The 17,017-nt window shown below is 39.4% G+C and overlaps 1 protein-coding gene across 1 annotated transcript; it reads left to right on the top strand.

Moving 5' to 3' along the window:
- The first annotated feature begins 1,296 nt into the window (after positions 1-1,296).
- On the top strand, positions 1,297-15,707 carry LOC125224851 (origin recognition complex subunit 2). Its single transcript, XM_048128350.1, is given in 8 exon segments — positions 1,297-1,857; positions 11,146-11,187; positions 11,190-11,360; positions 12,287-12,381; positions 12,545-12,721; positions 13,090-13,621; positions 14,635-14,868; positions 15,436-15,707. Coding segments are annotated over 8 exon segments (1,608 nt in total). The 5' UTR covers positions 1,297-1,697; the 3' UTR covers positions 15,633-15,707.
- The last annotated feature ends 1,310 nt before the right edge of the window (positions 15,708-17,017 follow it).

Here is a 17,017-nt window from a genome sequence, read left to right as displayed (position 1 = left end):
TTCTTATCATTATATTGTTTTCATTGTCTCAAATTATATCAAAATTCCCACGAATAGGTTTAGAACGATAAATATGACCTTTAAAGAAAAATAATGCTATGTGTGGTTTTACGACTAGGGTGACCAATCTTTTTTCTTGCATGGTATTTACTCTTATTGAATGGAGCTAAATCTATCAACTTGGTACGGTTTCTATGTTCATAGTTCATATCACAGTATAATAATACCAACTTTATTGTTTATGTCTTTACAATTAACATGAATAATATTAAACTTTTCAGTGTTCCAAAAGATGAAGGAAGGAGGCAGCGTTGGCTGTCGATTGTACCGATAAAAGGAAATGTTTCAGAGCGTTCGACAATTTGCAGATTTGCACTTTAAGCCTGAAGATTATGACACAGAAAGAAATTTTAAAAATCGGTCCAGTAACGACGGAGATATCGTGGCATAAACATTAAATTGAGATACATATATATATATATATATATATACATGCGAAGAGAATTGAAATACGTACGAATTGAGAACCACCTTCCTTGAGATTTGGGGCGGCGCTTAAAAATAAAGATACTGTTTTAAAACGTCCTAGTATTTCATTATTTCCCCATTGACAAATACTTCCCTTATATTTTTGTGGCTATTCCCACTAGTTACCACCAAGTTTTTACCTGTCCTAACTACTGGGATTTTCCCCACATTGTTAATTACCACACCGGGGGTTGATAGCTACTGGGATTAGTTTTCCCAGTAGTTACTACAAAAATAGTATTGTGATAGTTTAAAGTGACTGAAACATTTTTTAATAAATACAGGTGTCAGTAAAAGAAAAGTTATATTTTAAGCCTCGTGTTGCAACACTCACCACGCTCTTATTCTGGAACGGTTCTGAAAAAAAAATCCCAGTAGTTTACCACTGGTAAAAACTGTACCGTATTTTGTGGCGTAAGGCAAAGTAACTGCAGAGTGGTATAGAAATGGACCTTATTGGCGGTTGACAAATTAGTAAGGTGCATTAGAGTAATTCCGAATGACAGAAATGTTCAGATAATTCCGAAAGGGGAATCTTGATATGACGGAAATAATGGTGATTTCTATGCGACTTTCCTAATTAGACGACTTTCGGAATTGCCCTAATGTACCTTACTTTTTGAGTTTGTGAGGATGGATGTTCACTTTCGTGATAAAACGATTGATCGGATTTGAATTTAATAAGTTACAAAATTAATCAGTCGTATAAACGTAATACGTCAAATTCCGCGGGATATTGGCCGAGCACATGCCGAGCAGCTTCTAATCATATTGTCCATATTGACATTATTCAAATAAAACAAAGACTTGGCCCAAAGGACTTGGATCCAGGCCATAATTATAAAAAAAAAGACATTATTGACAATATTGACAGTTGAGAGACAATCGGAAGCGCGGGACTTCGCTTGTCCCTGTATTTTTGCCATAATTCTTCAAAGTAAACTGGATATCGGTAGAAATAGGTGTAGGGAGAATAGAGGTACCTCTAATCTCCATAAATAGGTGCCTGCTGAGCTGCTAGTTTCCATATATCGCTGTTTATGCAACGAAGGTATTATTCCCCACGAAATCGAGAATTCCATCGAGTACTTTTAGAAATTCTGTTAAAATTTTGTTTAGTACCTATTGAAACGTATTCCTTCATTAATCTTCCACATAACTAAGCACAAATGAGTGATACCCCGGAGACACCTCGGAGGACTGTGAGAAGAAGGAATAGACCCCAAAAATATGGGGATTTCTTGGAGTTGTCTCCAGTGAAACGCCAAGTACACGACTCTAGTTCGGAAGATGACAAAGATTTTGATATGCCTTCGCAAAAACCTACAGGTTGGTGCTTTTATACCTATATCTGGAATCTGATCTTTAAGTAGATTTATAAATACCTAAATAAATATCTGACATTCTGACACCCAGATTGGCTGAGTTCTGACTCAGGAAGGCTTGTGTCGTAGGTACTCAGACAATGATGTATTTACAGATACAAATTTTTATATACATAGAAAACATCCAGGACACAGGAACAAATATCTACTCATCAGAGAAATAAATGCTGTTACCTGGATTTGAACACAGGACCATAGCCTAAGAGGCAGATGCACCCACTAGGCCAGACCGGTCGCCTACTTTTATTTCAGTATAAATGTTAAAAAAGGCATTTTATTTATTTATTTTTATTTTTTAGCATTAAGGTGGCTCGCTTTCCATACAAAAAACATCTACCATTTATTTAGTCACCGCACACTACAACTAAATAAAAATATGCGCATACATCTACTATACATTATTCATCGTCGCAGTATTGAACGAAATACATTGTTTCATACAGAAATCATGGACAAATCCATGTGAATTTTTTATTAATTTTACGAAAATGTGCGTGCCAAATTTTGTGTACAGACACAGAGCCGTCATATTTCGCGCATTTTTAGTTGACATTGTCATCAGTGACACTTGGCTCTTGACAAGTAATTATTTAAAGATATTGGTTTACTTAACTCAAGCAGACTCAGAAATAATGACGCATTTTGTCAATAAAGATACATATCGTGTATTTCGACACTGCTAGTGTAAATCGAAATGGCGTCTCGGTCAAACGCATTGACTAAAGCAGGAGATCTCGAGCTCCATTCCGGAGTCTTTTTTAATCATTTGAACTTTTTTTGGATTTATTAAGTTTTTTTAATATTTTTAATAGAATAAATATTCTATTAAAAAAGACTCTTACTATATTTCTTTCCTATTTTTTATTTTCATACAAAAATACAATACAATCTTTATTATGCCTTTGTTGATAAAATAAAATATTACACGTCAGGTCAGGTACATAGGTCATAGTGTGGGCATAGTATTAGTAATGTGCTGACTTCCTTACATTTATACTGAGCTAGTTGACCTATGTTATTGTTGTGTGAATGTTTTTCTTCAACAACTAAATAGTTATATATATAAATGTATGTAGGTATGTGGGTAGCTTTTGCACATTGTAATTTTTCCTCAGTCACCCATTGAGCTCAGAGACCACGAATGCTGTAGTGTTCGAAACGTCGGGATGAATTGTAAATTCATTATACACGATTTAATCCGTTTTAATAGTTTTTATTTCATGACTTTCATGAGTAACTATCGCGGTAACTGAAGACAATATTAACTAAATGGTTACAAATAATAATTATCATCAATATAATCTGGTCCAGGCAGGCAATTATGGTCGCGCGATAAATGATAAAACATCTGGCCGTCCCTATAATCGCACTTGCTAATAGTGCGACAGGGACGGCCTGATATTTTATCGTCTATCGCGCGACCATGCTACCCGTGCTGTACCAGCTTTTGCCCGCGGCTTCGCTTGCGTTAGAAAGAGACAAAAGTAGCATATGTCACTCTCCATCCCTTCAACTATCTCCACTTAAAAACATGTCAATCCGTCGCTCCGTTTGGCCGTGAAAGACGGACAAACAAACAAACAAACACACATTATCTTTGATGAAACAACGAATTCTTCCACTTCAGATTATAGAGTAACCAGCTTTTCCCATTTATAATAAACTAGGTTTTGACCGCGGCTTCGCTCGTGTAAGAAAGAGACAAAAGGTAGCCTATGTCACTCTCCATCCCTTCAACTAAATCCCCTTAAATAATCATGTCAATTCGTCGCTCCGGTTTTGCCGTGAAAGACGGACAAACAAACAGACACACACCCTTTCTTATTTGTAATTTTAGTATGGATTTGACATTTATTTATATTTAAATAATTATATACGTATAGCCTAATTTCGTCGGTAACAGCGTGTTATGTAATGGCGTCGTTGGTGAACAGTCGCCTGTCACACCGTGAAACTGCGTTCGAATCCCGGGATTCTATAAACTTTTTGTATTGGGTTGGTAAGAAAGTAATGAGCGAATCATAACCAATATTGTAATTTTTATTTAATTTATTATTTTAATCATTTATCAAAAATATAACGGCCTTCGTTATCTACTACTTGTCTCCATCGTTCTGGTAAAGAATGAATAGCATCGGCGAAGAAGTTCTTAGGTTTAGATTCAAAAAACTCAGCTATGTACTGTTGTAGATGGGCTTGATCATCGAACTTTTTTTCATTCAAGGCATTGCTTAGCGATCTGAACAATGCGTAATCCGTAGGTGCCAAGTCTGGAGAGTACGGTGGATGAGGTATCACTTTCCAACCTAGCTCCAATAGCTTTAGCCGAGTCACTTTTGCAATGTGTGGGCGAGCATTGTCGTGTAAGAAAAAAACTTTAGCATGCTGTGGACGATTCTGACAGATTTTTTGGTTTAAATTTTCAAGCTGATTACAGTATACTGATGCGGTAACAGTCATTCCACTTGGTAGAAGTTCCCAGTGAATAATACCATGAATATCCCACCAAACGGACAGCATAACTTTTTTCGGGTGAGGCTCTGTTTTTGGTGCCTCTATTCCTTTTTCGTTTGGAGCTAGCCACTGACGTTTGCGTGTGTGATTTATATATATATATAAGACCCATTTTTCATCTCCAGTGAAAAGATGGTCCAACCAGTTGAATGTGCGACGAAAAGACAGAAGTTGTATGCAGATATCGGCACTGCGGTTTAGTTGATCTCTATCAAGTTCGTGCGGTATCCAAACACTGTATTTCTAGTTTTTTCCCAACTCGTGTAAATGTGTTTCTATGGTGACATGAGAGCAGCCTAACTCGGTAGCAAGAGTACGACTCGTTAGCCTCGGATCTCCTTCAATTAAGGTTTTTAATTTGGCTACATCAATCTTCACCGGTCGACCAGACTTAGGTTGATCTGATAATGAAAAGTCGCCACTACGAAACCGCTGGAACCATCGTTTCGCCGTGGCCTCAGACACAACTTCAGGAGCAACACGCTGACATATATTACGCACTGCTTCGGCGGCTGAATGGCCAGACTGAAATTCATATAGTAAGCAATGCCTTACATGCACTTTTAATTCGTCCATTTTCTTCCTTATATTAGCTCGGCGACAGCTAGTGAATGACTGACGAGAAACTGTGCGACTTGCCCTTTATATACTTTCGACCATAGCTGGGCACCGTTAATCAAATAGTTAACTTCGATAATCGTTAATGCGCTGATGTATACATGTCTATGTGTGCGTGCGCTTGCGCATTCTGTTACCTACACATACAAGTCAGTAATAAACCAGCTGTGCATCGGTACGTGTGCGTTTCATTGCTCCCCAATCTACCCACATATATATCAGTGGCGACGAATCGTGATTTACCCGCGCGTGAGAAAAAAATGGAACAATTTCTTGGGAATTTAACTGTTTTCGACCATAATTCTCAAGAATGGGAGATATTTCACAGTCGGCTATTGCAGTTTGTGATATTAAATAAAGTGGAAGATACCAAAAAGGGCGCGTTACTATTAACGCATTTGTCAGACGAAACGTACCGTTTGGCAAGGAATCTTGTTCATCCTAAGAAGATAGAGGAAGTCAAGTTCGACGAGTTGGTTAAGTTACTCGATCAACATTTTATTCCGAAGCGCTGTACCTTCGCTGACCGTGCGAAATTCTACGCGGCGACACGGGATATCGGCGAGAGTATTGAGCAGTGGGCAGCTCGAGTTCGAGGACTCGCGGTGCATTGCGAGTTCGGGAGCGCTCTCGATATGCTATTGAGGGACAGGCTCGTGCTAGGGTTCAGGGCAGGTCCGGAGCGGGACAAGCTTTTTGAGCAGGATGCTACAACACTCACGTTCGCGAAAGCCGTAGAAGTGGCTCAGCAGGCGGAATGTGCAAGGAAGGTAAAGGCCTTGCCTACCGTGACCGTCAAGGAGGAGCCACTGTACAAGGCGAGCACGGGCCGGGCGGGCCAAGGGGCCAGCCGAGACCAGCCTATGCGTCGGTGTAATGTGTGCGGATTAAAAGGGCATGAGTCTGATAAGTGTCGTTTTAAAAATTATCGGTGTCAAAAGTGTCACAACAAAGGTCACTTGAAAAAGGTGTGTAGTGCGCGCGTAAACAACATTTCTGTGGAAGATGTATCCCCAAATGACCAGGACTGCAGTGACTGCCAGGAATGTCAGATGTTTAGCTTAAGGTGCGTACACTATGATCCTATTTTAATGACTGTTGCTATTGGTGGTAGGGACTTTGATATGGAAGTAGATTCTGGTTCTAGTAGAAGCGTAATTTCAGACAGTATGTATCGTACGGAATTTTCAGACAGACAGTTAAGTAGTTGTAGTATGAGAATATGCTTTTACAACGGTCATAAAATTTTACCCTTGGGCTGTTTTTCCACACAAGTGTCATTTAATGGTATGACAAAGCAAATTTCATTTTTTGTCATAGAAAATGGAGGCCCAGCTTTACTTGGCAGAGATTTTATGGCCAAGTTCGGATTAGGTATAATGCCTATAAACAAAAATTACAATTTAAACTGTTCGTGTGATATAGATACAGATAAGTTGTTAACTAAATACTGTGAATTGTTTAATGGCGATTTAGGTTGTTATAAATATGGCGAAGTAAAGTTACAGCTTAAAGACGGTGTGAAGCCGAAATTTTGCAAAGCTCGACCCCTTCCATTTGCTATGAAGGGTCCCGTTGAGGAAGAGTTGATGAAACTCGTAGATAAGGGGATATTGGTGCCTGTTAACCATTCCGAGTACGCGACGCCTATAGTACCGGTACGGAAGGCGAACGGTAGTGTAAGAATATGCGCAGACTATTCGTTAACTATAAATAACGATGTATATATAGATAAGTATCCACTTCCACGTATCGAAGAGGTGTTTGCAAAGCTTAGTGGAGGTCAACATTTTTCTAAGTTGGATTGTAGTCAAGCATACAATCAGTTCCGATTATCCAAAGATTCTCAAAGACTGACCACTATTAACACGACTAAAGGATTGTTTATGTATACACGTCTCGTATTCGGATTGGCTAGTGCACCCGCAATTTTTCAACGGGCGCTCGAAAGCGTACTTGCGGGTATCGAAGGGGTAGCCGTATTTTTAGATGACGTGTGTGTAACGGGGCCCACAAAAGAAATACATCTTAAGAGATTAGAGGAGGTTTTTAAGCGGTTTCAAAATGCGGGGTTGAGGTTAGGTAAAGATAAGTGTGCTTTTTTCCAAGAAAGCGTGACATACCTGGGTCATATTATTAATAAAAATGGGTTATCGAAGTGCCCAAAGAAGGTGGAGGCAATCGTTAGTGCCGCCCGGCCTAATAATGTAACTGAATTAAAACGCTTCCTAGGTATATCTAACTATTACCGAAATTTCGTGCCAAATGCTTCATCTTTACTAGGGCCGTTACATGAGCTATTGCGCGCTAACGCGCAATGGGAGTGGTCGGAGCGGCAACAGGCGGCGTTCGAGGCGATGAAGCGCGAGCTGGCGTCGGAGCGCGTGCTCGCGCACTTTGACCCGAGCGCGCAGCTGACGGTTGCAGTAGATGCTGGTCCGTACGGCCTTGGGGCGGTACTAGGTCAAATCGATGCCGATGGCGTCGAGCGACCACTCGCGTATGGTTCACGATCTCTTACAGCCGGCGAGCGAAACTATAGCCAACTTCACAAGGAGGCGGCAGCTATCGTATTTGGTGTGACACGGTTCCACCAATATTTATACGGTCGGCCTGAACCTTTTATTTTAAAAACGGATCACAAGCCGCTTTTAGCTATATTTGGCAAAAGTAACGGTATTCCCGTAATGACAGCGTCGCGTTTAATCCGGTTTGGCGTAATTTTGTCAGCTTATAATTATAAAATTAAATATATTACTAGTAAACAAAACGAAGTTGCAGATTATTTTTCGCGTTTACCGACTCAGAATCAGGATTCACACGAATCAGTAGTTGAAGAGGAGGAAGTACATACTTTAAATTCAATGCAAATAAATAGTCTTCCGCTAACGTTTAAAGATATTCAGTTAGCTACGGCCAGCGACAAGTGTTTGCGTACTGTACTTAAGTATATAACGTATGGCTGGCCTCGCAAAATTAAATGCAAGAATATCTATCCTTACTTTTTGTGCCGGAACGAACTCGACATAGAACAAGGTTGTTTATTACGAGGGCATAGGGTGGTTATTCCGACGACTTATAGGTCTAGGTTGTTACAAGAATTGCACAATTCGCACCAGGGAATAGTCAAAACAAAAAGTACGGCACGAGCGCGTTTATGGTGGCCTAACATAGATAAGGATATCGAACAGCTGATCAATGCATGTACCGTATGCGTGCACCAGCGCGGAGCGCCCCCGCGCGCCCCTCCCGCGCCATGGGCTCGCCCCGCCCGCGCGTGGCAACGGGTACATATAGACTATTTCTCGGTGGGTCAAAGGTCGTTCCTAATAGTAGTTGATGCATTTAGTAAGTGGCTAGAATGCTTAGATATGGGAAACAATTTAACTACACGTAATTTGATCACAAAATTAAAGTTTTTATTTGCTAGATTTGGACTTCCGACAGTAATTGTCTCAGATAATGACGCAAAAATTGCTTCTCAGGAATTCGTCGAGTTTTGTAACATAAACGGAATTAAACACCTTACTTCGCCTATTTATCATCCGTGCAGCAACGGATTAGCTGAAATAAATGTTCGCACGTGTAAAACACAGCTGAAGTCCATTTTACAGTGTCACTCGAGTGCTCAGATCATAGATGAAAAGTTACAAGATTTTTTATTTGAATACCGTAATACTGCACACTGCACGACCGGGGTCAGCCCCGCTAAGCTAATGTTGGGCCGCGAGCTGCGCTGTCGACTGGACTTGCTGCGCCCGCCGGCGCCGGCGCCGCGCGATAACAATAACGAGGAAAATAATGTTAATAAAAAAGTTAGATGCTTTAAAATAGGTGACATAGTCTGGGCCAGATGTTATGAAAACCGTAAACCATGTTGGAAAGTAGCACGTATATGTAAGAAAATAGGCAACAGAATGTATGACGTAAAATTCGATTTTGATAATAATGTGTGTAAAAGACACATTGATCAATTGTTAAAATATACGGATGTGGAAACGGGTGAGCTATCATCAACGGCGTTTGAAACGTCAGAATCTGCCGATTCCTCACCTGTATCAGACTCCCAAACCTGTTCGCTTGATATTCCAAGTACTGTCAATGATCAATCGGACAGTTCGGGGGAGGCAGTAAGGGTTGCAGAGGGGGAGATGATGGAGACGGGGACTTCTATGAGCGTGAGTGAGAATGGTCAAGTAGTGGAATCTTTAGATAATAATGAGCAACGGGTGCAAGTCAATAGTGAAGAAGTCTCGTCAGGTTCATCGCCTGCTCCACAGCCTGGATGTAACTTGAGACCTAGGCTTAAGAAAATTAATTATAAGGTTTAGCAAATAAGTAAATTGTTGTATTTGTCCCCAGATTCCCAAATTAAGTCGGGAGGAGTTGATGTATACATGTCTATGTGTGCGTGCGCTTGCGCATTCTGTTACCTACACATACAAGTCAGTAATAAACCAGCTGTGCATCGGTACGTGTGCGTTTCATTGCTCCCCAATCTACCCACATATATATCAACTTCACTGTAGGTATTATGTATTTCTATTTACTAAGTATTCACCAAAAACCATTAAAACCTGTGACACCAATCGGTAAAAAACCGAAATGTAGTAATTACGGTCTCTTCGGGCTTTTACCGACGTTGGTTGGCTAAATCCTAGGTTTTACTTCGGATTGGTAATTATTGGGTCATTCATGCGGTCGCGATCGTGGTGCGTCGGTTATTCAGATTGAGATTTGAGATGACAACTCGATGCTGTGGGCCACGATAACTTGGTAGAGTAATCTAAGGCCCGCGACGGACTCTAACTCGATGCGTCGGTTGCGCGATTTGTCTGTCATGCCTGATGATTGCACTCATTCCCAGATTAGTGATCGATCTAGCACGCCTAATAAGATTCTCGAATAAGTGATCCCTAGGTTTTGCCGTACTACGGGCTTTTACAGTAGCAGTAAGAACGTGGTTTTCGCGGCGCAGCGAGCCGCTTGGGGTACTGGATTAACGATTAACGGACTCGATGAAATTTAACGGAAGTTAACGAATCCGTTAACATTTTTTAAAGTTAACTTAAAAGTTAATCCGTTAATCGAAATGTTAACTTCGTTAATTAACGATTAACGGATTAACGAGTTAATGCCCAGCTATGCTTTCGACCATAGAAGATTCTAGAACTCTCTCAAAAATTTTATGTGGAATTCAATCGATCGCTCATTACTTTCTTACCAACCCAATATTTTTTTTGGATATAAATTTCGTATTTTTTATTGACCGAGCAAGAATGGAGAGCCAAAGGTATCAATTTTATCTTAGAGAACATATTGATTTTTTTATTGTCATTTTGATTTTCTATTTATTAAGTTGAGATATAAAACATAACTTTTAATACCCTCGCTAAATATAATATACTCGTATTCTCGAAATTACTCCTTAGATAAAAAAAGTCCACTTGAGTTTTTAAAGCAAGCACTACGATGTCTACGATACTCAGTTAACTATTGCATTTTCATTTACTAATTTAAGATTTCAAAAGCGATTTGAATACCCTTGCTCCATCGAAAATAAACAATTAGAAAAAAAAATCATTCTAATCGTACTTTAGAAACTAAAATGTATCTATACTTTTTGGAATTTTTTAAAATATCAGATTATGATAATTATGTTAGAAATTCTGAGTTCGACGAACCCAAAAATTATTACCATGTAAGAGAATAGGTTTTTAATCTTTTTTGTGGAAAACGCTCAGTAACTACTGTACGAGTACATATACATTTATGTATAATAATAAAACAAAAAATAGTGTCTCATAGTGTTGTGTTCCTGCCGGTGAGTAAGGCTGCCAGAGCTCAACGAGGGTGCAGGGTGCTGACGACCGGAGGACTTACGGAAGTTACGGAACTAATTTGTTCCGTCTATTGTTTAATATTTCATTTGTTTCCATCTTGCCTTGTCTAAGTGTGTTTTCACATTATCCGATCCGATATCGGATGTAGGGCCAATATCCCATACATTACAGATGCCATCTTGGATTTTTTCCATTGAAATCCTGCCGTTATTATTTTTTTATTAGGTTATGTTCAATCTGACTTTAACATATTTCAGCTTTATTCAGCAATGATGATGTGGAAGGCCAAGACATGTTCAAGTTAAGTCCCGGCACACGAAACATGACCTACAAAATAAAGTAAGAGATCTCCAGAGTAATTCTCCAAGGACGGAGTCCCCCTTGAAGACTCCTCGAAAAAATATGCACTTGGACTCTGTTAAGAAAGTTACTGAGGCCACACCGAAAGTTGTTAAGGATATTATAAAGAAGAGTAAGTTGTATCAAATCAATCAGCCAATATTATTTGTCTTTGCACTTTGCATTTAAGGTGGCTTTATTTTAGTTTATTTGTCTCAGAAAGAACATTGCTTTATGAGCTAGTTATTTCATGCGCGGATCCATGTGGGGGGGGTTCATGACCCCCCTCCCTGGAGCCTACTAGGTTGGCCATACAAATAGACCACGCGACCCCCCCTTGGGGCCTGGGCCTCTATGTATGGGCTACCTAGATAACAGTATTTTGTGATAATTTGTAAGTTATTTTGACAACAGGCTTGCTTGCCATTACACAAAGTGGCAACATTATAGTGCCATCCCTCATAATATAGTTGTGTGAGAAAATAGGACAACACTATGATATTGCCACATTTAAATTCATACTCTTTTTAGTCAGACTGTAGTAAACCAAAGATAAACCAAGGTTAACTTCTAAGGGCTTATCTATCTCATTTATTTGAATTTAATTGAAATTGCCTTTATTGGACAGTCTATTGATTATTCCCAATTATCCTTTATTAAAGGGAATCCAGGATATAACAAAATATATACCCCCTTATTCATAAACGTTCACTAAAGTTATCACGCCGATAAAGTTCGTTTGTCCCTTTCCGACGTATTGGTGTGATAGAAAGGGACAAACAAACTTTATTGGGTTGATAACTTTAGTAAACGTTTATGAATAAGGGGGTAAGTCTAGAATAAAATATCATCTTTTGTAGTTTTCTCTTATCTCTTTTATTTTAGAACTTTATGAGAAATGTTGAGGCTTGGATACTGTTTTCTAGGTCTTTAAAGTGTTTAAAGTCATCCGAGACAGCAGAGAAATATTTTTTGATGTTTTTAACAGTCTTACAATTTTCACTTATTCAGTTTAAATAATAAAGTTACTACATAAATTACATTTGCCAAATTTTCCAGGAATAGTAAAAGAAGTAGACACAGACAGCGGAAGTGATGATGATGATTTCTCAGGCAGCAGTAGTGATTTTGTACCTGACGAGAGTGACAATGAGGTAAACCTAAACATTTTATCATCTATAAAAATAAAGGTTAAAAGCTAATGCTAAGCTCATGTTGTCTTGGGTAATACCTAAAACAATAAAATGTATGTACATTTTCTGTTATAATATTTAAATATTTATTTGTATTAATTCTACAACAAAAATATCTATTCAGGCTTCATCTGCATCATCATCAAGTGCTTCTGAAGAAGAAGAAGAAGAAGAAAAAGATGCCCCGGTGGAAACCAAACCAGCTGGCAAAGTTGGACGAGGCAGGGGCAGGGCGCGGCCTAAAGATTCGGAGTACATTGTCACTCCAGACAATTACTTTATGATGAATTCAAGCAAAAAGGTACTATTTTGCATATTTACAACAATCCACTTATTCTGGTATTTTGCTACGGCCCATGAAAGTCTGGGGTTAGCTTTAACAAATATCTCAGAATTTGGTGTAGTATACAGTGTGGAAAAATCGAATGCCGCATGGATGGCAACTACCTTAAATATTGTAAATAGCACATTTTGTGTAAGGGAGACTTTCCTTTGTATAGTACGAAAGCTACTGCCATCTGGTCTGACCTTTCACTATAGGTAAATTAGGCCACATTGGGATTAGCCTGTTTTCCTTCACCGAAAAGTGACTAGTAAATATCATATGACATTTCGTACTTGCATTGTGAATGTCATGTTATAACGTTAACTTCATTTTATGTATTTCAGATAGCAACATCAGACCACACACTGGCCAGATTAAAGAATTTAAATCTAGATGATAACAAGGATGACAATGACCACATCTCTGAGGAACACAAATCCAAAATAACTGAACTCAATCAATCATACGAACAACTCTTTGATAAATGGCTGTACATTTTAAGCGAAGACTTCAACATCGTCCTATACGGAATTGGGTCAAAGAGATCGGTACTCCATCAATTTCAAAAAGAAAAGCTGTCAGACTATCCATGTATAGTTGTCAACGGTTTCTTTCCGAGTCTTACCATCAAAAGCATTCTTGAAACAATTGTGATGGACCTTCTAAAATGTAACCACGTACCCTCAAACATAGGTGATGTGGTCAAGTTGATAGAGACACGGCTATTAGATGAAGATATGGAGTTGTTCCTTATAATACATAACATAGATGGGACTATGTTGAGGAACGCTAAGGCCCAGACTACACTGGCCAGTTTGTGTCAGATCAAAAATGTTCACACTATAGCAACTATTGATCATATCAATGCACCATTATGTAAGTAAACATTTTATCGAAGTATGTACAGTCAAGTGTAAAAATATGGGTGTACACATCTTACTCAAAAATATGTTCTATAGCATCTTAGTCCGGTGTAATAAGAGCGTAGTACCATATTTATGAGACGATTATTTCGATACTTATTTTTGCACTTGACTGTACAGTCAACCAATTGCAACCCTATGCCACTCTACAACAATGTTAAAATGACAAGCAGTAACGCCGTGTCTTGCGTGGGCGACGGTCGCGCGACCGTCGCCGTCGCGTCTCATACTTCCATATCGATAAGGTTTGATTTCGTATGCGTCGCATCGCCGTCGCGCGATCATCGCGCGACCGTCGCCCACGCAAGCCACGGCGTAAGAGATTTCTTACAATCTTTCCTTCTATACCTTATTATCCAGTAAAGTAATTGTATTACACCTCCTAAGCACACATTTCACGCCATTGTTGGTCAAAGGCCTAGTCTTTCAATGGATAACATACACCAGAGGAGACTGGTGTTGCAGTGTCCGGGTAGTCTAGTTTTCAGGACGTTAGCCACGTAAACTGAAGACACGGGTTGGATTTCCAGTCGTCGATATACTTCGTCAGTTTTTCTTTAGGGTATGATAACTATGGAAACCGAGCAGACAAAATGGTAAGCGATTACCTGCGCCTGTGGACGCCTGCATGCGTTGTCGGCTTTTAAGGTGGGGTGGAAGTGCGCTCCATTCTTGAAGCAACAACCACAGCCAATACGATAGTTCATTTACTATGTTGTTTTTGAGGACATTTTCTGTGTCCCCGAATTGGGCGCGAAATCCATCATTTGCGTCCGTGGCCCACAAATGGTCTCGCCGGAAGACCAGCACTGACCTTATGGTTAGCAATATGCTCAGGTGGGACCATTTCGTGATAAACATTATTTATACTGTTTTTTTATAACCATTTGTTTGTATTTTTATGTCTGTTTATCATGAATAAATGCTTTGTATTGTATTGTATTCAATTCCAATTTTTTTTTTCAGTATGGGACCACAACAAGCTAAGCAAGTTCCGTTTCACATGGTGGGACGTGACTACCTTCCTGCCATACTCCGAAGAGACGTCCTACGAGAACTCTCTGATGACTCATCGCAGTGGTGCTTTGCAGCTATCTTCATTGAAGAGTGTGCACCAGTCGCTCACTACCAATGCTAAGGGCATCTTCACGATTGTTATACAGCATCAGTTAGAAAACCATAAGCAGGCACATTATCAAGGTAATATACTTACTCTGAACGCCACGCTTGTCGTGCCATTCATAATACGTTTATGAATGTATGACTGGAACGACAAGCGATACAGTGTACGATACTAGGGATGACTCTTGAATTTAAAATAGTTATTTGCTTAACAAGGGGGCAAAGATTGTTGGCGCCCGATTACCGTATCGTCCGTCCTGTTTTGGAATAAACCAACTAATTTCTATGTAAACCAGTAGGTAATTAATTATTATTGTACTATTTTGGAATTTGTCACGAAGTTTTCTTTTACTTCTTTTCTGCTTTCACAACCTTCTGCCTACATTTGTCCTACCCATAGGACATAAACCAGCGGTATGTATGGAATATATAGTTCAAACTAAAATACGCGTAGGCAGTAGGCTAAATAGAAAATGGTGGCCAGTTTTTCTGTTATTGTACCCAATAAAAAGTTAATTATCTATTTATATTAGCTATCCTAGTGTTAATGGTAAGCAAACGTCTATATATTTTTTATATCTCATGGACTCATCTTTAACCTCGAATAGATAGGAAAACTGAAACCTACTTAATCTTGTTTTGCAGGTTTGCCTTTCAAGGATCTCTACTCTAAAGCGCGCGAGCAATTCCTAGTGAGCTCTGACATCGCCCTCCGAGCCCAACTGACAGAGTTCCTGGACCACAAACTCGTGAAGATGAAACGCACGTACGACGGCAGCGAGAATTTGGTTATACCTATCGATAATACTCTGTTGCAACAGTTTTTGGAACATAATAGCTGACGAGGATTTTGTATGTGTTTAGAATCAGCATGCGGTCTAAGTACCTACTTATTTATTAAATTATTTTTGAAACACTTTGTGCGTTTGAATATTTAATCCTTACGTCTATGGTTTAGTACCGTTTGGTAGCCAAAATTTCGTAACACGTTACGTATGGGGCCAGAGTAGTATCTACCTTTTGGTAACTAAGTTTTGTAACTGGCTACAAATTGGGGATCAAGATTTCCGGTTTGTAGCCGGTTACGTATTGGGCCCAAATTATTGATCGGAGTGTCTACCAAATCGAAGCTAGGACGGTCTACATACGGATAGAGCGAAACTATAAGGGTTCATAGTCAACCTAGTTGAATACGGAACCCTAAAAAAATACTCAATGTCAGCATTATTCGAATAAATCATGTGTTCATGACGGCAAAAAAAATCCCACTTTGTAACCAGTTACAATACGGGATTCTTTTTCTCGTTTCGAAGCCGGTTACCAAACGTGGTTACAAATCGGTAATGGGAAAATCTCAATTTGAAGCCAGTTACGAATTGGGATTTTTCCCGTTTCGAAGCTGGTTACCAATTTTTAGTTAAGAAACGGTACTGAAGGAAAATATTCCTAGTGTTCAGTATCAACATAGAATCTACCTGAATTGCCGGCATTTTAAGACTGGAGTAGGTACACTCTTTTCTTGAAGGTCAAATCGATCCAGAATCGGTTTAGCTGTGCGAGGCAGAAAGTTTCTGGAGAAACGTACAGTTGAGGACGAGTCTAAGTGATGGAGATGTTATCGGAAAGGAGCAGCAGGGATTTATCCTTAGATTCGAACGCGATCAAACATGTAGGCAGTTGACAATTCGTCGCTCTTCGTTGGATGCAGTCCAGACGGAAAAGCTGGTACGACCAGGTACTAAGGTGCCCTAAATGTATGGGCGAACCTTCACCTTATAGAGCTGGAGGCGGGTGGGCCGGTTAGAAGCTACATAATATTTTTTTTCAATAATTTGCATTATAGCACCCAATAAAGAATAGTACCTACTTGCTTCCGTACAAACACCAATGACGTTTCTTACAATCCCGCAGTTTTGGTCCCTTTCTAGAGTAAGTATAAACACTACCTAGTTTAGCTTTAGGGTCGTTATAATTCAAGTGATATGCAAGTGGACATCAAGTTTTGCCAAATTTAATATGGTTAGAGTCTGTTCGGAAAGTCAAGAATCGTTGAATGTAATATTACATTTCACGACTCTTGACTTTCCGAACAGACTCTACTAATAGTTGCTCGTAGCAATGCTCAGCCCACAGAATTAGATTTAGATAGAAGAAACGAGTTCATTTATTTGTATGGCGGCCGAGCGTGTCAGATTTTGTACTGAAGTTGTTACTTGCCTCTGATTTT

The sequence above is a fragment of the Leguminivora glycinivorella genome, chromosome 3 (assembly GCF_023078275.1).
Source record: "Leguminivora glycinivorella isolate SPB_JAAS2020 chromosome 3, LegGlyc_1.1, whole genome shotgun sequence".
Classification (NCBI taxonomy): Eukaryota; Metazoa; Arthropoda; class Insecta; order Lepidoptera; family Tortricidae; genus Leguminivora; species Leguminivora glycinivorella.
The sequence above is the reverse complement of the archived record's forward strand: the minus strand, read 5'-3'. Positions and strand labels throughout refer to the sequence as shown.